Source organism: Leiobunum rupestre, chromosome 3, assembly GCF_980474605.1.
Source record: "Leiobunum rupestre chromosome 3, qqLeiRupe1.1.hap1, whole genome shotgun sequence".
NCBI lineage: Eukaryota > Metazoa > Arthropoda > Arachnida > Opiliones > Sclerosomatidae > Leiobunum > Leiobunum rupestre.
Window position 1 is genome coordinate 44,334,655 of NC_143386.1, and position 20,537 is coordinate 44,355,191.

The following is a 20,537-nucleotide window of genomic DNA, read 5'->3' on the forward strand; positions in this document are numbered from 1 at the left end:
AAACTATTCCAAATTTCGGACCTCTTTAATAGACCATTTCAATAAGTATTAGATATTTTTTCTTTCTTTTTTGTATTTAATAACCTGTTTATCACTGTTCCCTAATCATGTACAACTAACATTTGCCCCCCTTTTTTCTGTTATACTCTAGTCCCTATCGGGCATTGTCTGTAAATAATTTTTTTTAACATATTTTTATTTCTTTTTCTTCTCTCACTCATATGATCTCATTGTGGTACATTATATTCTGGAACTGCACTACTTTTGTATATAATCCGAAGTCTGTATACAAGTCGGCAACGTCTTCACAGATGTTTATTGTTCATAAATAAATAAAATAAATAAATAAATAAGATACAATATTTCCTCTATTTCTCTATAGGTGTGTCCCTTTAAGCTAATTTTCAACAATAAAAACATTGGCAACACTGTTACAAATTACTGTTTTTCGTGCGTTGTTTCAACTTGTTTGTGTGATCATGGTCTTCAGATGACATTCAAATTGTACATTTATGAAATATTTTATTAAAAATATGAACGAGAGTGTAAAGTAAAGCACCGATATACAAAGTACTATGTCTCATCAAAATATTAGAAAACGGAAAGTGGATAATAATCAATTTAAAAGTGAAGACGGCTCAAGTCCTAAAAAGCTTCCCTCAGAATTATCAGTTAAATCAGGTTATAATTCTTTAAATTTAGCAGTTAATCTTCTATCTGAAAAAGCTTTCCCAAGCTTTGGTCAACCTAAACAAATAGGCTTTTTCAGTGTTGATGGAAGTCGGGCTTATACAAAGGGAAAAGAAAACTTAAAATTCCTTTACCTTCCCGCTAACTGTAAATCTACAAAATTTGATTTAAATATTGGTTATAAAGATGTAATAAGAAAACAGTTTGGTCTAAACGAGAGGTTAGATTTGTTGTTAAAATGGATTCTTGATCATAAGACTGTGTTATCACGTGTTGATTTCATAAATTATCGGGGACTTCTCACAAAAGTAATGCTAACACCATACGAAAGGCAGGAGGATTGGATAATATGTGCTACTAAATTTCGTGGTATAATATATATATGCAGTTTTAACACCGAACGTGAGCAACAAAGACACATTGAGCAAACTGAACGAGATAAACTCATGTCATCATGGGGGTACAAATTTGAGCAATATCTCATGTCTGGTATAAAAACTGAATTTTTTTTCCGTATTTCTTCTAAATACTGAATTGAATATTGCAAGTTACAGATACTCCAGGAAAGCCCCCAAATACCCAAAGTCCTGTAAATGAAAGGGAAGAATTTGATTGTGTTGTCAAAACGCACATAAATAATCATAATTTAATGTTTTCTGCTGAAATTGATGGTCTCGATGTAAATGTTAAGCCTGATTATCCCGAACAAACAGGGAGGACTGATAAATATATTGAGCTGAAAACATCTAGAGTCATTGAATATGATAGACAACGGCGAAACTTTCATTTGTGAGCTTTTTTTTTCAGTTTAGTTGGAGTTGTTAGTTCACAAAGTAGAATTTCATATGTACTTTGCTTAGAACTTTCAGCTCAATCTTGTAAAAAATGAAGTTAAAAGGCTGGACTTGGGAGTTATTTAACAAAAATTTGCACACAGATATAAACTGAAAAAGTTTTGGGCTCAGTCATTTCTCATTGGCATTCCCAAAATTTTTTGCGGTTTTCGTAATGATGATGGAATAGTACTTTCTGTTGATTTATTCCAAACACATGACCTCCCTAAAATGGCAAAAGTGCGTACTATAAAAGTATTATTAAATATCACATTTTTATTCATAATTTCTGTAAAATATTTTTATTAAGGGCCTGTGGTCTGCTTCAGGCTGCATGAATTTCCTTGATGAATTTTTAAATTTTTTGAAAGAAACAGTAACTGAAGATAACCCGAGGTATATTGCAAGAGAAATAATATTAAATATGAATTTTGAAAAATACTTGGATGCATTTCAGATGTGTTTACAAATTTGAATGGCAACCTGGGAGTATGATAACTGGCTCAAAGTTGAATAATTCCGATGAATTTCAAATTTTACCAAATTGGTATATTGAGAGTTTTGAATAATTTTTATCAAGGTTTTATCTTTTGGGATAAATAAACTTTTATTAAATAATTACTTTTGCAAAACTGTAGGCCACCTTAAACTACCATTTCAAAGCAGTGGCGTAGCCAGGGGGCACATGCCCCACACCCAAAATGTATGGTTGTATGTACAATTTTTTTATCTTTTGTTTTACTTTTTTTCATTGTGTGCCCTCCCCGAAACCAAATCCTGGCTACGCTACTGTTTCAAAGTAAATAAAGCAAATTTCAAATATATACAAAGAAAAATTTATTTCCGTGCTAATTACAAGCCCACAACCTTTTCAATGGCAGCTTTTTCTATTTGACTTAACGGTTTCAGATCAAATCCTTTTAACTCTGGTTTGCCTTCCAGATCTCTCAAAGTGTTAACATTATTTTTAAGTTCTCTACGTAGTTTATCAACCTCATCCTCTAGAACAGTCTGATCTGTGAAAATTATTATAATTAGAACTATCAAGACGTTAATGCCTATTAACTAAAACAGAGTTGCCACAGTTTTTCACAATAAAATTCCCTGACTTTTTAGGGGTATCCCTGACTTATTTTGTGGCAAGATTTTGTATTTTAGTAAAAGTTTACTATTTGCCACCAAAATTAAATTCTGTGAAATTTACCTGATTTTTACACTAATTTTTTAATTCCATGATTTTTATATTCAAATTTCCTGACTTTTCGAGGTTTTCCAGGTACCGTGGCAACCCTGTAAAATAAACCTTGCCTTTTTTAATCCATTTTGAGGCTTTATCACGGTTTGTTTTGATAAACATATTCCCGAAACATAGCCACTCTTTAGACGAGTCACATGCCTTTGACTTATTTGATATGGCTCTGTTTGGTAAATAATTGTTTAGTTTTTAAGCAGTAACGTTTACTTTAAAATTGGTACCTTAATGCCTCTCGATTTTTATTTCTTTTTTTGTCTAACTGTACTAATTCATCTTTAGCTATTAATATTTTTTCTGCCATTTCTTCTATTTCTTGGATTTGTTGACAAACAATGTTTGGATTTTTTTCCATATTGAATCTAACAAAAGGATAAATAGGAAAATATTCTTTATTAACAACTACGAGAATAACGAAGGCTTTAAACATTATGATTAAATATTAAACAAATAGAAGTTAATAAAACTCCCTTCTAAAGTTCATAACTTTCAGTCTATCTTTTTCTTCTTGTTTCTTTTTGCGTATTTTTTCTAATCGTTTTGATTTTGTAACTGAAGGGGGGTGTTTATTGGCAACTGCAGATGAATCAAAGGGTTGAAAATGGGTTATTCTGGGTTTGACTTTCACACTAACACCCAAACCATGTCTGTCTCGTTTTAAAAAGGTTTTCACTGGGAATTTTTGTCCGGATCCTGTAGGTCCTAGACCTTTTTCTTGGTCCCACCCTTTTTTCAACATCATTTGAAATCCCTTATTATTGTCCATAATATTGTAAAATGTTTTGGGTTCTCCAATACCACGGTTTAATTGATGAAATATAGAATTTTCATGTTTTTCTTTGGCATCTTTGAATGTTTGTTTACATTGGGAACAGTCATAGTCTAAACGCAGATTTTGTGATGAAGGTACTTTTTTATCATTATAAGGGCTATTATTCATTTCAAGTATTTGCACAATATTATGATGTTTTTTTAATGTAGCAAAATCTATAGCTGTTCTTCCTTTAGAGTCAGTTACGTGTTTATTAGCACCAAATTTCATTAGTACATGAATCACTTTTTCCGCACCACTACATGACGCACACATAAGTCCAGTCCATCCATAATCATCAGTGCAATTAATGTCAAAGCCATCTTCTAATATCTCTTTCACTTTGATTGCGTTATTTTCTTCGCAGAATCTTAAAAATTCTGATTTTGAAAATGTTTTTCTGGTTTTACCAGAATTAGTAGATATTTTAGCTGCGAGTTTTTTGCGAGGCCTTTTAGAAACGCCGATATAGTTAGTGATTGAAGCTTGGGATTCTTGACTTAAAACATCATTATAAAAATCACTAGCTTCTTTTCCAGTTAATGTTTGCCGTTTATTTGTAGAATACACATCTGAAAAGTCATTTATGCTACTGGTTTTGGGAAGAACAAAATTTATGGGATCGTAACTTGATAGTGGTAGGGTAAATTTAAATCGTTTCTCTTTATCACAAGCCATTAGGGTTAAAGTTAAATACGAAATATTGAAACTGTTTATTACCTTTAGATAAACCCTTAAAAATTAAAATTAAATCGAGTGTTAAACTTTTAATCGGGACGTTTATGGCACTAGGCAGGCGAATAGCTTTAAACCTTGGATTAATTTTTTTTTCAAAATAAGAAAGATATTTATTTGGTGCCTATGACAGCGGGGTCTTCGCACCACACACTCCAAAATTACATAAAAGGACTTAGCACCAGAACAAAGAAGAGGAATACAAGTTAAAACTAACACATAGATGTCGTTTTAAAATGCATTCCACAACGTAACTGAGTCGTTTCGTAGCCTACGGTCGTTTGCTTATAATTCTGCTAGCGAGCTACTTTTTACAGTGTTATTTTACTTTCGGAGGTTAGAGGATGCGAATTTTTACCATGGTCCAAGAAACTAAGGGGACTCACTTTTCAGGCTTTAAAAAGCATGCGTTAATTCTGGAAATAAGAAAATCACGGCTAATTTTAGTTCAATGTGGTCGCTGAAGTCGATTTCTGCTGTAATTTCGTAAAGAAGTTGGAGCGTGAAATCTCATAGGTAACTAGAATGCTTCCGTGTAACTGGCCAATGGACCAAACGCCGTGGCAGACGATAGCCAGATCTCAGCCAATCAGAGCTCACCTAGCTCCCGCGATAGTAGCGGAACCAAGGAGGATTATTATCCTCCTTGGTGGTTCCACTCTACGGCCTCTCATTGGCTGAAGGTTCAAAACGAACTGGCGACAAGCTCGGCCGTGGGCGGCATGATTCTAGTTACCTATGAGATTTCTATGAGCTGGAGTGTTCACGTTAAATTTTGACCAAATGGGGCCGTTGTTGTCGGTTAACGATTAGGCTTAGTAAGTTTTATACCGTTTATTTTTGAAATTGGTTCTTCAAAAGTTAAAGTAATGGTAATTAATCATTGTGTTAAGTAAAAATAACCAGTAAGACACGTATAGCTGAGGTTTTTCTGTCAAACTCACTGGAATCCATATAATTTCTAAACACTTTATCACAGCCGGGAGTGTTTAATCCATGCGGGAGTAGTGGCTCACTCCTGTAATCCCAGGCGTCCGGGAGCCGGAAGGCAGAGTTTGTGGATGGCCGTGTGAGGACGACCACCAATCCCCCAACGGGTGGTCGAAATACTTCCGCCACGGGTGTCCCCACCCCTGTCGCCACGTATCCCCTCGTTGGCGTGGCCGTTACACATATCTCGCTTTGATTAATCTTCGCCGGGCTCGCGGTCTTCTCAGACTCAATCAGCCCTTCTTTCTTCCTTCTTTGAAAAAAAAAAACTTTATCGCACGTACTGTAGCCTAAACCTCTCGTAGTGATAGTTGAACAGAATTCTTGACGGCTTGAGGCGCTTTGAAAAGGCTGATGTACCTCAGTAAGCCCTCCGGTTTAGGCCACGCCTAGCGTGTCCAAATGTAAATCATAGGTTTATTAATTTAATTGAGGAAGATTTTTAGACCGACGAAGATGGCCCTACACAACACTATGGGATTTCCCGCTTTTATTTAATAACGAAAAGCGATGCACGTTACGTTATTAAATAGAAGTGGGAAAGTCCTCTTAGCATTGCGAAGCACCATCTACAGCATAGTCAGATTAAAAATCTTCCTCATTACAGAAAAACGAATTAAATATGTCAAATAATTTAATAGTAAAAGCATATGTAACATAATTACTCATAAGTATGCCACTGTACCTTTATTCCATTCAAAAATCTTCACTAACGGTTTGTTTCACCACGAACCAGTAAAAAGGTGGACTACGTTAGATTTTAACCTTTTTATTCATCCTAGTAATTTTGGGAGTTACACTATTGGCTAGCTATGAGCAACAAACACAACACCCCACACAAGGAGAACGCAACCCGTCAAAAGTCGTGGATTTTCTTGTGTACGTTTTTCATTGGCTAGACGCTTTAGCGCCTGCTACTGTCACCGTCGGAAGGGGAAAATACGGAAATTGTCTTCCCCCCGCCCGTAAAACGTTCATCGTAATGAAATTCGTACACAACCCGTCGTTAGCGTGTTTAAAGGCTAGCTGCGTTCTCCTTGTGTTTGTTGCTCCTAGTTGGCTAGTAACATATTTATTTAAACCAATGGAAAACCTCGAAATTGAGAAGGAATTTTTTGCGTCGGAATTTTAGTCAGCCCAATGTAGCTTTATTGAAATTTATAAACTCGCTCGGTTTGTGCGGATGAAGTTAAATTATGAGTAATTTAGAAAAATAAAAGGTTGGGGAAAATGACCAATAAGTGATCGCTTTCCGCAAATGGAACAAGTCGTCGAAGTGGAATATTCCACCAGCGTTATTAAAACCCATATCAAGCCTATAAGAGTTAGGCCTAGGCTCAAGAGAAACTGCAAAGACTCCAATCTTGTAGATGCCCCAGAAAAGCTCAACCTGAATTTCAACTATTTTTTCCAATAAACCTGCTTCTTTTATTTGACAATGCAAATTTATTTTAGAACGTGAGTCTCCGAAAACTTCATTAATTTGCAAATTCATTGCATTAACAGCACCGGACACTATATTGTATCTCATTTTAGCTCCTAAGCCTTGATTGTTCAAACCGGTTTTTTACTTAAATAATGGCCGTCGGTTTATCAGACGTAGAGCTAATTATACGACGGCATTATCGGCATTTGAGATTCGATGACGTCAAATATGACATCAAATATTACGTAGGGTACGGTCACAGGTCCGGACTGGGACCTAAAACCGGCCCGGGCATTTTAGAAACGTCGGCCCCTACTAATTCCCACAAAAACACTACATTGTCATGCTGGCTAGATGGCCTCACGGCCCTTTGACCACACCGGCCCATCGGGCATTTGCCCGATCTGCCCTATGGCCAGTCCGGGCCTGGGTACGGATGACGCAATATCTGGGAAACAAACCGTTAGTGAAGAAATAGAGCTAGTGGCATACTTATGAGTATGTTACATATGGTAAAAGCATGAAATCGTCGTACGTTTCTATGGAGCCTCATGCACCACCATTATACCTTCAGCCTACGCTGCCTACGTCACTGTTTACATTTTTATATCGAAACTGGTACATTAGAAACGTATATATTTTAACCCGGGTTGATTGCCTCGAATATTTAGTCTTAATTTTGTTACCGGTCTCGAAGTCATATTCTGTCGAGGTGCTACATTTTTATTTAATAAAATTAACGGTTTCCTTGGCCATTGCTTCGTTTTGTTCTTGTTCTTTTATTGGATTTCTGTGCGTGGTAAAATGCATCGCAAAAAAATTTCATATAACATGTCGATGTGCATCCGCTCGAACGTATATTACATAACTGAAGTTTTCAAAGGGAGTATAGAGTGTTGTCGTCTGAAACCCGGCGACGTCACCATTGTAATTTGTCTATTGATAAAAACGGTAACTGTCATGGTGGCCACTATTATCACTACAGCTGTGACCATAGGCCTATCAACCCTAGGTTTGAAACGCACATAGCGCCCTTTGTACCACCACTGGACGGGCGAAAAAGAAGAAATCAGGCGATAGTATCGGCACCTGGTAGAGATAAATTGAAGCTTCTTCCTTCCCCCTTTCTCTCTCTACACACCTCTCTCTTACTAAAGCAGCTGGCATCATGCATTGCGAGACGCGTTACGTTTCTCTTTTCCGCCACCGGGTGGATTTAGCGCTGTACTTTCGACAGTCGTTAGTTTGAACAGTGCCCCCGCCAGCAGTAGGCACAAGTAGGCACGTGCCTATGTTGAAAAACTTTAGGCCTATTTTAGGGGCCTCTAAAAGTTTCAAAAAAATACCCTCTGGGGTCTCCAAATGAGACCGAATATGATTTTCAAATTTTATTTATTTTTAAAAATTGGTCATCTAGCTCTGTAAAAAAGAAATCCCATTCAATTCCAATTTCCAAGAGTCCCAAATGGCCCTTACAAATCGCTATCTTTTTAATCACCTATACTCGAACTCTGTGGTTTCGGCCATTGGTAGTGTACTCTGGTTACATTGATATAGGCAGAAGCCAGGACTAGGAGATGACAGTGGTTGCCGCGTTAAATGAGCCCCGGCCATTGGCAAGGCTAATTAGCAACTCTACCTAAATTGTTCAAACAGCCTTTTTCAAGGCTAGATATAGCTGTTATTATTATAAAGTCTGTTTGAAGACTACATAGCTTTAACTAAGCTTCATTGTCTTAAACCTTGTTAAGGTTATTTCGCTATTAGTATATAATAGCAGAAATACATGAACCGAAATTATCAGCGAGCATATTTTTGTCGGACGGCAATTTCCCCGTGCGAAAGGGGAGGGTTAAATAGCGAGGCCTTGTTAATATTCCGCCTCCCGCGATTACAGGGAAAATTTCGAATGCACCACGGGTAACTAGACCGCCATCTAGTGAGGCTAAGATAAATTATTTCATCGAAGAAGATCGTGAGGAACGTGGGTCTGTAAACCAAGGCTTAGCCGTGTTTTGTGGAACTGTGGAAGACGGTAGCTGCAGCAGCTGTTCAATATTCAAAAAGTAGATGAATTAAAAACCTTTTCAACTAATCTTAACCACGGCCAACTTTGATCACGCGCTGTTCGCGTAGCTACTACGGCCAACACATTCGTCGAAATTCCGCGAGCAAGGATTTTCCCCCTATAAACTGTACTATAATGTGTAGGAGTTCAGCGCCACGCTCGGTGGTTATATTGTCTTCAATGTAAAAACTATACTAAAAATAATAATCCGCTAGGGGCGCTGACGTCATACACATCTTTTGCTCATAGGTTAACACAGAAACGTCAACGAATGAGATGGCCGCTGTAGCGCGAGAAATCAAAGTTGGCCGTGTCTTAACAGACCATTTATGTATGAAAGAATAGTTTTATTAGAATCAGAAAATATACCAGTAATAAAATTTTCACGACGACGGATACTTCATGGTACTATTTTTATTTAAAAATATTTAAAAACTACGCAAGCTTTTATTACTTTTAAATTATATTAACCATGGTAAAAAATTTTAACCTTTATGATTATGAGAAAATATACCAATTACTCATTGGAGCTACTTAAGATATATGAATCCCAGATAAAAATATTTAGGCCTGCAGTAGCAAAGAATATGGGAAGACCAAATAAACAGAAGGCTACGGAAGAAGAAGAAACTGAAATAAACCACGAGAAAATAACTAGTAGAAATAAGCAATAGAAATGATGATTTCGTTTACGAGTAAGGCTACCTTTATGTTGCTATTCAGATTTATATTTCAAATAAAACAAGTACAATTATTTTAACAAAATAATACAAATATTTATTGTTTATAATTCTTTACGTAGTCAAGTTAGACTAGTTTTTATTAGTCGTTAACTGGGCTTCATTAATTAATAACAATTAACTGATTACGATGATATTTGTTTGAGCTATTCTTTCCTTGGACGTTTCTTCTAATAGTGACAACCTTTTTTCCACAGACACATGATGCACTTGTAATTTTTCCCCAGCAACATATTTTATTTATTTATTTGTTTTTCGAGAAAGTTTCGCTCGGCCGTCGCCAGGTAGCGTATTCAAACCTTCGCCGCGGAGGTGGGGAGGTTCTCTTTTCGAGGAAGGGAAGATGACACGTGGCCACTAATGTGGGGGAAAACGGGGAACTTGCCTCCCGTGTTAGAGGAATAGGACGCTGATAATTTCGGTTCATGTATTTCTGATAATAGTAGTATTTTTAAATATGAGTACCAGAAAATTTTTATCTGTGGCTCAAAAACGACAAAAAGGGAATAGAGAAGATAGTTTCGTTAGTGTCAGAAAGGTGCAATGGCACGTTTTTTTAAATCGTCGGCGCAAACCCATAACGATAGTTCTGAGGAAAACCTAGGCAAATAATTGGGAGAGGGTTTAGAATCCTTGGGGACTGATAACAGTGGTAGTAATACCGCTGAAGTACTTCCAAACGTCATGGAAATGGAACTAACTCATGAAGGAGAAATTGTAGAAGTAATTGCAAACCCCAACTCTAACCATGCAAAAAATAGATCAAACAACGTGTCCAATTCAAAAGAAATGGGCTTACACGCGTTGAATAACTTGATAACTAGATAAAGATTGCTTTCCAGTTCTGCCTAAACTAAATCCTTTTCCTAAAAGAATAATTGGAGGTAAAAGTCGAGGTTTCAATTCTTCTAGGTATGACAAATATCAAATGATTGAATATTCAGTTGCAAAGGATGCAGTGTATTGTTTTGTTGCCGTCATTTGTTAGGCAGTAAAAATACTGGATTTCTAAAGGGATTTTCAGATTGGAAAAATATGGGGAAACAATTCAAAGAACACTTCACTTCCAACAAATCTTCTCACCAACTAGCCTACAAAACGTACTTCTACCACATGGAATCCGAATCCCGTGGATCAATAGCTTTCCAGGTTAACGACCACCATAAACCAGACATTATTAGAAATACAGAGGTCCTATCTACACACGTTGAAGTGATTATATTATGTCCCCAACAAGATTTAGCACTTCAGGGGAACACTTACACATCCGCCGACAATATTGGGAATAGGGGAAACTTTATTGCAATATTAGATCTTTTAAAAAGAAAATGTCCTGATTTAAAAGCCAAGTGCGATAATATGCCGAATAATGCCAAATATATGCACAGCACCATACAAAACGAAATAATTGGCATTTGAGCAAGTTTAGTGAGAAAAATTATTCTTCAATAGGTCAACGAATCCGGTGGATTCTACTCTGTAATAGCTGACGAAACTCGAGACAATGCGGGAGTAGAGCAGTTAAATCTTTGTATTCGATATACTAAAGCAGAAATAGGTGTCGTAGAACGATTACACAAGTTTGATTCTGAGAGTATCAGCTTGGCAATTATAAATCTTTTAAAAGAGGATGGTTTCAAACTGGAGAATTGTGTTGCACTGACTTATGATGGGGTAAGTGTAATAAGTGGGCATGTAAAAGGAGTAAGGGTGAAAGTAGACGAAGCAGTAGGTGGCCATTGTCCGTACGTTCATTGCGAGATCTAAAATATTATTCAGGCAACTCTGTCGGTTACTCACCGAAGTCATCGGCTGGAAGAGTCGGTTTTTCCGATGACTGACGTCATTTCACCAACTTACGACGTAATTATGACGAAAAAGCTCATTGGTGGAAAATATCAAACCCATCGGGTTTTTTTTCGTTGACTGCTGCTGAACCTAGCCTAGATAAGTTTAACAGAAGCTAGTTACGTTAAAACAAATTGTTAGCAGACATTTGATATTTAGCGTATATTCCTCTATGAGCTCTCGGGGCTCTTCCGGAGGGTAGCTCCCGCCCCGGATACTTCCGCCTGCTGTCGGGATTTTTGCGATCCCTTCAGCGCTTCTAACGTTTGTGCCGATATTGTCTGTGACGTTCATTTGTTGTGTTGGTGTCTAAGGCTCTAGTCGACACCATATCGTGGAACTCTAAAAAAAAACAAAAAAAGGGCTCTCGGGGAGACTCTTGTACCTGCTAGTCGTGTACCAACCTCTTAGAATTAAATAACCCTGTTTTTTGGCCAATTTGTACCAGTAAATTAAGTTTCTCCGGCTTATAGCTCTTTTTTATTTGAACATTTTGAATGATTTTAACTATGGCAAGTGCGATAGATAATTGTAGTTTGGAATGTGCATCTTGCAACAAGAAATTCAGCAATCAATCCAACCTTTATCGTCATGTTAAAACTTTGCATAAATCATCAAAATTTCGCGAAGAGTTGCTTCCCGTGAAATGTAAAGAGCCTGGCTGTAATTACAGTTGCAGACTAATGGAGAAACTTATAGAACATCTGTGTGATCACCACAATATGAATCTGGAGTACACAGTATTTGAATTTACTAATAAGAAAGGTACATATTCCAGTTCATACCTTTAATTTAAGCTCCACTGTCGTGCGTGCAAATAATTCTTATTTAATGTTTAAGAATACAATGATTGGAAAACCAGAGTTGAAAAACACACTCACAGCTTCTACATCCAAGTTTCTGGAACCAAAAAAAGCAAGGAAGGAAAAAGGACCCATTTTTATTGCAATCGTACTGGAAGTTTTAAACCCAAAGGAACAGGCCAAAGAAAATTGAAAGATAGCATCAAAATTGGTGGCCATTGCACATCCCATATGGTTGTTACGGAGTATAGTGATAGAATTGAGGCTAAATTTTGTAAAACTCACTACGGACATACTTGCGGAATTCAGCATCTCCAGCTTGGCAAGAAAGAAATTAAGGATATATCATTACAAGTTAATCAAGGAGTTACCATGACCACAATTTTAGATAAAATCAGTCTCGTTGTATCAGGTGGATTCCAGCAACGGAAAGACATCACAAATAATCTATTGAGGAATGTTGAATCTGCAGTCTTTAGCCCATTAACGCCAACCCCAAATGCTGAGAGTCTCTCCGCTTTGGTCTTGTTTATTGAGCATGTTAAGAATCTCGAAGATTACAACCCTATAAAACATTTCAAACCTGTTGGAATGAAAGACCAAGCTTTGGACCTGGACATGGGAGACTTTTTCTTGATGATTGTAACGAAATTTCAAGAAAAAATGTTGATGAAATTTAAGCATAATTTATTGTGCGTAGATCAAACTGTGGAAGTAGAAAATGGCGAATTTGGTCTTATATCTGTAATAGCGACGGATGACGAAGGGCATGCTATTCCAGTTTCATTTTTAATCAGTAACAAACAAGATAAAAATATATTTAACGCATTTTGTGTTATTTTAAGAAATTTGATTGGTGAAATTACTCCCAAGACATTAATGACTGGCGATATAAATTTAACTCTACCTTCTTGGAAGTCTGTTATGGCTAATGAACCAAATTACGCGATATGTCCTTGGGTTGTTGATAGAAGTTGGAGAGAAAATCTAACTCACCTAGAAAACACTTTTACAAAAGCTGTTGTATATAAGACCATCAAAGCTCTTCACACTGAAATCTGCATTGAAAGGTTTAGTATACTGCTCGCTGAATGTTTGGAGATGTTCCTGCAAGATCCCGCCACTCAAGAATTCGGAAATTACTTCAAACATAATTATTCCTTGGAACCAAGTCAGTGGGCTTATTGCTACAACAGAATTGACCCTAGCAACCTATTTGTTAACCTCGAAGCTTGTCAAAACGCTTTAAAGCACCTTTATAATAAAGGCATTGAGTTAAATCAAATCCAAAACAGTGTCATTGCCATATTGAAAATGTGTCGCGATAAGTTTCACAGTCATGTTGTTGAAGTCATGAAGGGAGATGGTGCTTTGAGTGAAGAAAATGTTGTTGAAAGGCATCAACAGTCCTTGGATCTGTGTTTGGAAATCACTCAAATAACATCAAATACTTGGAGAATTGCTTCCGAACTTTCACCGTGTAATTTTTACACTGTGGAACTAGTGAAAGAAGTTTGTTCGTGCTCTTTTAGATGCCCCACATGTTGTATTTGTGTCCATACATATCAGTGTACATGCCCTGAAGGCTTGTGTAAATTTGGTTTATGCAAGCATATTCATTATTTATCTGAGAAATTGAAGGAGAATTCCAGAATATTTATCGAAACTATGGAAGATCCTATCGAGCTTCCAAATGAAAATGCTGAAAGTGACACTTTGCCACAAATTAACCCAGATGGTACTTGTGATTTTGGAAATGCCTCTTGTTCCCAGACATTGTCTGATTTACAAACTCAAATGGATACACTAGAAAAATTAGAACAAAGAAGGACTGAAGCGTTAAACGAAATTAACAACCTAATCAAAGCGGTGCAAAATTCTAATAATATGGACAGCATCAACACGGCTCTTAAAGAAGTGAAGTCAATATTATCATCGGCAACTACTATGGAAAATCAAAAACCACCTTCCCCAGCAATCCCCATTATAACTTTGGAAGATGAACAACCAAATGTTTTAAACAAGGATGAAACTATAAATAATTTGAAGACCAGCTATATTTCCATGTCGGAGATTTTAGATGTACAAATATCCGAAGATAATCAAGGAATTCCAACTGGGAATGTTCTAGAAACAGCTATAGCTCTGGAGTCAATACAAGATGTTATAGATGATGAAAATGAAGAGATAATGGTGCTAAATGAACCGGAAAGCGAGTCTGTAGATATGTCCAGCAAAGATGATAATGGTCAAGAAGCTGTCATGCAATGGCTGCAGTCTGATTCTGAAATTATTGATTTTCAGAAATATTCAAAATAATTAACAATTATATCAATTTTTTTATTTAAATATGTTACACAAATTAATAATTGCAATAAAGTTAATTGTGTAAATTAATATTTAATTTTTCTTTTTATTGTGGAATTACTTTAAAGAGCAGAATTGGGACATCCTTTGATTAATTGATCCACTAGCATAGCCGCATGCTTAGCAGTGCCATGGCTTAAAGTTATTCCATGGCCCCCATGGCCATAATTATGCACAACCTGAAAATAATTTGCATATTTATAATTAAAAAATTAAGAATCGACTTAAGACAAATCATTCAAAATCTGCTTCTTTGAAAATAGAAAAGTATTCCCTTCACATGTTATGCAGCAAAATGGCTTTGACCCAACTTAATTTGGGAAATTAAAACCAGAAAAATTATGTCAAAAATAAAGAGGTTATAAATATAATTTTGTTCTAGGGGCAAGTTCATTAAATTTGTCATAATCCATTACAAGTGAGCTGAAAAGTTCGAAATTGTAGTAAAAGCCAATTTTGAATGATTATTTCGTTAGTTATTAAAGGGCAACGCAAGTGAGCTGGCATTTGTGTGCCTATGAATGCAAAGTGCGAAATTTACGGTAAACTCTGCATGGTCTCGCCAGTACCAAGTGGGGGTGGAGGGGGTTAAAAAGCACCATGCTTTTTCTTTATTTTGCCACAGAGCTTGCGTTGCCCTTTAACTTATTATATATTATTAATATACCTTAATTTTTTTGTTGGTGCTATTTAAGAGCTCTATTTCTACCCGAACTGGTTGACGGAAAGGTCGTAATCCAACCCATTCACTTTTAATATTCAAATTGGCTATCTGTAAGCTTGGAACTAATTTGGTACAATTATCCAAGATGAAAGTACGGTCGTGGGAGTCTATTTCTGGATTTCTATTTCCAAATTGTTTTATTCCACCTAATGTAACCATGTCAATTCTACCAGAATTAATATTATTCAATTACATATATTATAGTATATTTAAAATTTAATAATGCCCATACCCTGGAACAATGTAAGCTTCATTTCCGTAGTAGAAATGTTTAATCCACGGAGCATGTACCTATTAAAATACTGTTTGTTATGCTAATATATTAAAATGGTGGGGATAAACATAAAAGGGAGATATCACATGATTTAATTATTTCAATCATGATTATACATTTTTCACATTTTCTGGGGTATCCTAATAATCACACAAATACTCAGCCCATTGAAAAGACTGACCTTTACAGTTTGGCCACGAATTGCGACTAGTTTTGGATCCTTGGCTAATTGTCGTGCTCCTAAGCCAGTACAATTGACAACTATGTCACTCCATTCTGTCACCTGTATATTAAACTTAATTATTTCAAACAAAATTTAATTTAAATTTAAATATAACCTCATTAAAACTATTAATTGTTCGACGGTGAACTTTTCCCCCTTTAGATTCAAATCTGAAATAGTAAATTTTTTTAATTTCTTATCCCAAATTTAGGAAATTGTTATAATTTTAACTGTTTTCTCATCCATGGAAGATATTTTCCACAATCCGTAATGATTGTTGTATAAAACACTCCATACCTATAAAAAATATTAATTTATTTATGTTTTATATATAATTCTAGTTTTATTGGTCATTTGTGTACTTATATTCTGGTGGAAATGATTCTAATTCTGATTTGGTCAATGGTCTAAAATCAGGGAGTAGTTCTTCCAATAACGGATTCTGTAAGTGTAAACGCAATAATTTAATTTTAGGTATGTGTTTTAACTTGTTATGGCTATTATGTATGTTTAATGATTCTTGGCTGAAAGAATTAAGGTGAAAGCCAGAAACTCTCTGAAAACCAGCCTCATAACTTTCTACACAATTTACTAATTCTTTGTAACGAGCATAACTATCGGAACACCATTTTCTACAATATATTTTTAAATTGGATTAATTTTAACAATGAGTTTGGTGTATGTGCCAAATCTAGATCAAGAATCACTTGATTTAAGAATCAATGGATCACATGCTAGAGTCAGTGGCAGTTACTCTTTATGTACAGTGCAGTCTCGGGGTTTGGTGCAATATTAAGCTCTGGCCGGAAGAGACCACCAGCACCGGAGCTTAACGTTTCTTCATTAAATTTGTCTGCTATTACAGATATTTGTAACTGTGGATAAAGATCTTGAATGCACAGTGCTGTTGACAAACCTACAGCACCTGCCCCTAATATTGTTATTTTTGGTGAACCTTTAGACATTATTTTACCATTTAACGTACACTCCAAATAATTTTTTTACTGATCACTGATAAAGTTATCACTTCTTTTTTTTTGGCCAGTGTTGGGCAGAGATAATAAATGCTAAAGCCTATTTATTATCTCTGGTGTTGGGTTGGGGTCAAAAATTACTTACCACAAAACTGAAGCAGAAGACACTATTTAAGTTTATTTGGGCACACAGTGATGCCAGATAGATTAAAATGTTCCACAGCTAGGAAGAAATGGAGAAGTTAAAAAAATTCATAAGCCTGCATAAAATTGAAATGGAAAAAAAATTTACTTATTAACAAAAGCGACATAAGACCCAAAAGTGTTTCAGTACGGTATAATTTTTAGTGAGAGCTCTGTCCTTTCCCTTCGCAGGGTGGGCCAACTAGCGCATGACGCTAAATATATACTCTTCAAGATGTCGACCTCTGTTTTGTCACATCCCAAAAGTATCTTGGGGTGACCCTCGCTGCTCACTGATACCCTCGAGTGGACTACGCACTTCACCCGGGTCGCGAGAGTGCTTGGGTTTATTCGACGTCACCTTTCCCACTGCTCTTTTGCCACGAGGTCCCTCGGTGTCAAAACGTATGTATTCCCGATCCTGGAATACTGCTAAGCTGTTTGGTCTCCTTCGACGACGAGTGGAATCCATGCAGTCGAAAAAATCCAGCGCCGAGCCCTACGCTTCGCTGCCAGCGTTTACTTCGTGTGGAGTACCTCCATGACGAGGATTCTTCGTAAATATAAGTGGAACACCCTGACTGTGCGCCGCCGTCTGAAGAGGCTTTTCATTGTCAACAGTGTTGTGCATCGCGCTTCTGGTGCCCTTGCTCCACTTTCGATGGTCATTTCCGGTTGGCATCGCCTCCCCCGTGGGAATCCTGTAGCCTCTATTTTCCTTCCGGGTTTCCGTTTCGCCGTTCGGAAACATTCCGTCCAAGAGTGGAATTCCCTGAAAGACATTCCAAGCCACGTGCAGTTCCGGAAGGCACTTTCTTCGTAGAGTAATGCTTCCCTGTCTCGACGTGATGGGTTTTTAACCCTTTGTTGAGCAAAAACCGAACGAGAGCCAGGACCTGCAATTCACCGTTTATGCTTGTTAAAATAATGGAAATTTTTCACCTTTACGGTAGCAACAAGCGTTCCCCATGGCGTTACCTTTTAACCAGGTAACTTTTTTGACATATTAAGGCTTGGCAAAAACACGACATTCTGTTTACAGGTGAAAAGTTTCCATTATCTCCACAAGCACTAGGTAAACAATAGCTTCCGGGTCCTGGCTTTCGGAAATATTACTTCTTGGCGATTTCCTGGGAGGATGATTCTCGGATTTATTTAAGCGCCTATTGACTATGCGCAAAGCAGTGATTTCGAATCTACAGTGTGAGGTTGTATTAACTTATGGTTTTTTGGTTTTTTTTATTAAAAAGTATATGACATTTTACATTTGATTGCTCCTGAGCCCACGAGATCATCCCCATCAACTTTTCATACTCCATTCGCATTCTCGGATCTGCTCCGATCAATAAATGCGTGTTAATTATTGCTCTTGATCGGGTATTCCTTTTCAACTCGGGAAGAAAGCGCTCGAACTTTAGAAACATGTTCCATTACTCTGTCGATCGGAGTGAGATCAATTACGTCAGCGATCGATTCGGATCAAATGAAAAACGCTATAAGTCTTCGTACCTGGGGTATAATTTTCCAGAAAATGAATATTTCTTTCTTCAGGTTGTTCTTAAGTATTTTTTTCATAAATATAAATTGGTTTTAGTGTTTGAACCAAAATGGAAGTTTGGTTCCAAAAAAGGAAAAAAAAAGAAGGCCCTGAGAGGGAAATTTAATTTTCGCGACCTAGCATCACTGCTCGCGCATTACTGTCACAGTCACTACAAGCACAAGCACTGTTTGGTTAGGATTACAGAATACCAGAATTAGATTAGAATACTGATTGTAGAATTTTAGTTGCAAAGCCAAAATGAGTTTAGTAAACGGTCTTGAGTTATTGAAACAAGGGGCTGAGGCCAAAGTTTATGTAGGTGATTATTTGGGTAAAGATGCAATTTTTAAAGAACGATTTAAAAAGACCTATCGACATCCAACATTGGATGAAAACATCACCAAAGAACGAATGAAGGCTGAAGCACGTGCTCTCATGCGATGTAGAACTATAGGTCATTATACTATTTAATCTAGGAGCAACAAACACACCTAGTGGGGTGCTGTATTTGTTGCTCCTAGATTTAATTAACAACAGGAATGTTCAAAATCTAATATTTTGAAATTTACAGGTATCCCAGTTCCAGCTGTTTATTATGTAGATTTATTGAATCGTTGCATTGTCTTAGAGAGAATTGAAAGCGTGACTGTAGCATCGTACATTGACAAAATGATGAAAAATAACACATCCAATGAACCTTTTTCACTCAGAAAAGTTATGGAAAGAATTGGTAAATTGCTGGCCATAATGCATAATAATAATGTAATACACGGGGACTTGACAACTTCAAACATGTTATTAGCTACTACTACTAATAATAATGCTGATGATGGGGAAGATTTTAGCATTTATCTGATTGATTTTGGTCTGTGCCATATTGATCAAGGAGCTGAAGACAAAGGGGTTGATCTTTATGTATTAGAAAGAGCATACCTTAGCTCCCACCCTAATTCTGAGGATTTGTTTGAAATATTGCTAAAAAGTTATAAAGATAACTATGGCAAGGGCATAGTTGATATCATGAATAAATTAGAAGAAATCAGACTTAGAGGTAGGAAGAGAACCATGGTTGGGTAACTTTTATTCATTAACATACAAATATTTACATGTTCACCTCTGGAAATAAAAATTGTGATATTGTCATGTAATCATCGAAAAATTACTTTAATGGGTCAACAACCATTAAAGTTTTTCACTTTGGTTTACTAGTCTTATTTCCTTTCGATAATTCATTGAAACCCATGTCTCGCATTAAACGATAAAAAGTTGACAACCTAAAGTTTGGTAATTCGGCGTCGTCATTAACAGCTTTCAAAATCTTATTAAAAGAGGGATTTTCGTTCCTTTGTAAGAAATCACGAATTTTGTATTTTAATGTAGCTATGGTCATTTCGTCGAATCTTTCAATTCTTTTCTTTTGAACAACGGTGCACTTTCGTTTTTGGGACCTCGGGGAAGGGGGATCTTTTTTCTTCTTGTAAGTTTTTGGTTTAGGAACATTATGGGTGCTTTGCGACGTAGTTGGGACTGAATTTTCTGTAGGTTCTTCGTGAATGTTAGATAACTGATTAATGTAGGAATTGTGATCAAATTGAGTGGTAGTATTATTTTGCACAATAGTTGAACAATCTGGTGGGGGGTTGTCATCGTGGTTTTCACTTTTATGATGAGTTTTTGCGTACTCTGACTGTTCTTTCTCGGCCTTTAGACGAAAGACAGTTTTTTGACACACACCCGTGAAGGTTGCGGTTATTTTAGCAACGTTACCCCATGATTCTTTAGGGCGAACTGAACTTATGTGATAAAACACATTAAGGATAACTTGCTTTGCCTGAGAATTTATCAGAACTCCTCTGCCAATGGGCTTATAAAAAGGATGTTCTTTGACAGGCGGGTCCTTTTCTGAATCTAAGAAACTCATCGTAAGTGAAGTCTAGACAAGGATTATCAGGATGATCTGCACTATAAAAATAAAACAAAAGTATAGAGCTTTATAAAATTTGAATTATATTAAATTATTTTTACAAAATTGAACTAAAGTATGGTTTGCATTATT

The 20,537-nt window shown here is 36.5% G+C and overlaps 7 protein-coding genes across 7 annotated transcripts; 3 read left to right on the top strand and 4 right to left on the bottom strand.

Annotated features, from left to right (window-relative positions):
• Positions 1 to 471: 471 nt before the first annotated feature.
• Positions 472 to 2,359, top strand: LOC149951895 (decapping and exoribonuclease protein-like). The gene is made up of 5 exons (XM_090168343.1): positions 472 to 1,179; positions 1,245 to 1,479; positions 1,628 to 1,763; positions 1,834 to 1,919; positions 1,981 to 2,359. Exons 1-5 carry the CDS (start codon positions 576 to 578, stop codon positions 2,090 to 2,092), a joined length of 1,173 nt encoding a protein of 390 aa, XP_090024469.1. The 5' UTR covers positions 472 to 575; the 3' UTR covers positions 2,093 to 2,359.
• Pdrg1 (Pdrg1 prefoldin-like subunit) lies at positions 2,348 to 4,413 on the bottom strand. Its single transcript, XM_090168346.1, has 4 exons — positions 4,307 to 4,413; positions 3,000 to 3,137; positions 2,832 to 2,941; positions 2,348 to 2,539 (listed from the first exon to the last, which is right to left on the bottom strand). Exons 2-4 carry the CDS (start codon positions 3,128 to 3,130, stop codon positions 2,376 to 2,378), a joined length of 405 nt encoding a protein of 134 aa, XP_090024472.1. The 5' UTR covers positions 3,131 to 3,137; positions 4,307 to 4,413; the 3' UTR covers positions 2,348 to 2,375.
• LOC149951897 (G patch domain and ankyrin repeat-containing protein 1 homolog) lies at positions 3,156 to 4,395 on the bottom strand. The gene has a single exon (XM_090168344.1). It carries the CDS (start codon positions 4,262 to 4,264, stop codon positions 3,233 to 3,235), a length of 1,032 nt encoding a protein of 343 aa, XP_090024470.1. The 5' UTR covers positions 4,265 to 4,395; the 3' UTR covers positions 3,156 to 3,232.
• A 7,447-nt stretch (positions 4,414 to 11,860) lies between the features above and the next one.
• On the top strand, positions 11,861 to 14,543 carry LOC149951898 (uncharacterized). Its single transcript, XM_090168342.1, has 2 exons — positions 11,861 to 12,158; positions 12,234 to 14,543. The coding sequence occupies exons 1-2, from the start codon at positions 11,891 to 11,893 to the stop codon at positions 14,513 to 14,515; spliced, it is 2,550 nt and encodes an 849-aa protein (XP_090024468.1). The 5' UTR covers positions 11,861 to 11,890; the 3' UTR covers positions 14,516 to 14,543.
• LOC149951899 (D-aspartate oxidase-like) lies at positions 14,530 to 16,883 on the bottom strand. The gene is made up of 9 exons (XM_090168345.1): positions 16,550 to 16,883; positions 16,292 to 16,416; positions 16,147 to 16,225; positions 16,016 to 16,081; positions 15,900 to 15,954; positions 15,743 to 15,844; positions 15,520 to 15,578; positions 15,231 to 15,453; positions 14,530 to 14,742 (listed from the first exon to the last, which is right to left on the bottom strand). Exons 1-9 carry the CDS (start codon positions 16,747 to 16,749, stop codon positions 14,626 to 14,628), a joined length of 1,026 nt encoding a protein of 341 aa, XP_090024471.1. The 5' UTR covers positions 16,750 to 16,883; the 3' UTR covers positions 14,530 to 14,625.
• Positions 16,884 to 18,657: 1,774 nt separating this feature from the next.
• On the top strand, positions 18,658 to 19,686 carry Tcs5 (TP53 regulating kinase). The gene is made up of 2 exons (XM_090168349.1): positions 18,658 to 18,935; positions 19,053 to 19,686. Exons 1-2 carry the CDS (start codon positions 18,740 to 18,742, stop codon positions 19,556 to 19,558), a joined length of 702 nt encoding a protein of 233 aa, XP_090024475.1. The 5' UTR covers positions 18,658 to 18,739; the 3' UTR covers positions 19,559 to 19,686.
• LOC149951901 (uncharacterized) lies at positions 19,544 to 20,410 on the bottom strand. The gene has a single exon (XM_090168348.1). It carries the CDS (start codon positions 20,400 to 20,402, stop codon positions 19,674 to 19,676), a length of 729 nt encoding a protein of 242 aa, XP_090024474.1. The 5' UTR covers positions 20,403 to 20,410; the 3' UTR covers positions 19,544 to 19,673.
• Positions 20,411 to 20,537: the final 127 nt, after the last annotated feature.

Coding starts and splice junctions, on each gene's coding strand:
- LOC149951901 (XM_090168348.1), bottom strand. CDS start 20,402: ATGAGTTTCTTAGATTCAGAAAAGGACCCGCCTGTCAAAGAACATCCT.
- LOC149951895 (XM_090168343.1), top strand. CDS start 576: ATGTCTCATCAAAATATTAGAAAACGGAAAGTGGATAATAATCAATTT. Junction 1,180..1,244: donor TGAGCAATATCTCATGTCTG/GTATAAAAACTG, acceptor TGCAAGTTACAG/ATACTCCAGGAAAGCCCCCA. Junction 1,480..1,627: donor CAACGGCGAAACTTTCATTT/GTGAGCTTTTTT, acceptor ATTTGCACACAG/ATATAAACTGAAAAAGTTTT.
- LOC149951897 (XM_090168344.1), bottom strand. CDS start 4,264: ATGGCTTGTGATAAAGAGAAACGATTTAAATTTACCCTACCACTATCA.
- Pdrg1 (XM_090168346.1), bottom strand. CDS start 3,130: ATGGAAAAAAATCCAAACATTGTTTGTCAACAAATCCAAGAAATAGAA. Junction 2,942..2,999: donor AAAAATCGAGAGGCATTAAG/GTACCAATTTTA, acceptor TTTACCAAACAG/AGCCATATCAAATAAGTCAA. Junction 2,540..2,831: donor CTCAAAATGGATTAAAAAAG/GCAAGGTTTATT, acceptor TAATTTTCACAG/ATCAGACTGTTCTAGAGGAT.
- LOC149951899 (XM_090168345.1), bottom strand. CDS start 16,749: ATGTCTAAAGGTTCACCAAAAATAACAATATTAGGGGCAGGTGCTGTA. Junction 16,417..16,549: donor CCAAACCCCGAGACTGCACT/GTACATAAAGAG, acceptor AATATATTGTAG/AAAATGGTGTTCCGATAGTT. Junction 15,955..16,015: donor CTTCCATGGATGAGAAAACA/GTTAAAATTATA, acceptor TTACTATTTCAG/ATTTGAATCTAAAGGGGGAA.
- Tcs5 (XM_090168349.1), top strand. CDS start 18,740: ATGAGTTTAGTAAACGGTCTTGAGTTATTGAAACAAGGGGCTGAGGCC. Junction 18,936..19,052: donor CATGCGATGTAGAACTATAG/GTCATTATACTA, acceptor TGAAATTTACAG/GTATCCCAGTTCCAGCTGTT.
- LOC149951898 (XM_090168342.1), top strand. CDS start 11,891: ATGATTTTAACTATGGCAAGTGCGATAGATAATTGTAGTTTGGAATGT. Junction 12,159..12,233: donor TGAATTTACTAATAAGAAAG/GTACATATTCCA, acceptor TTAATGTTTAAG/AATACAATGATTGGAAAACC.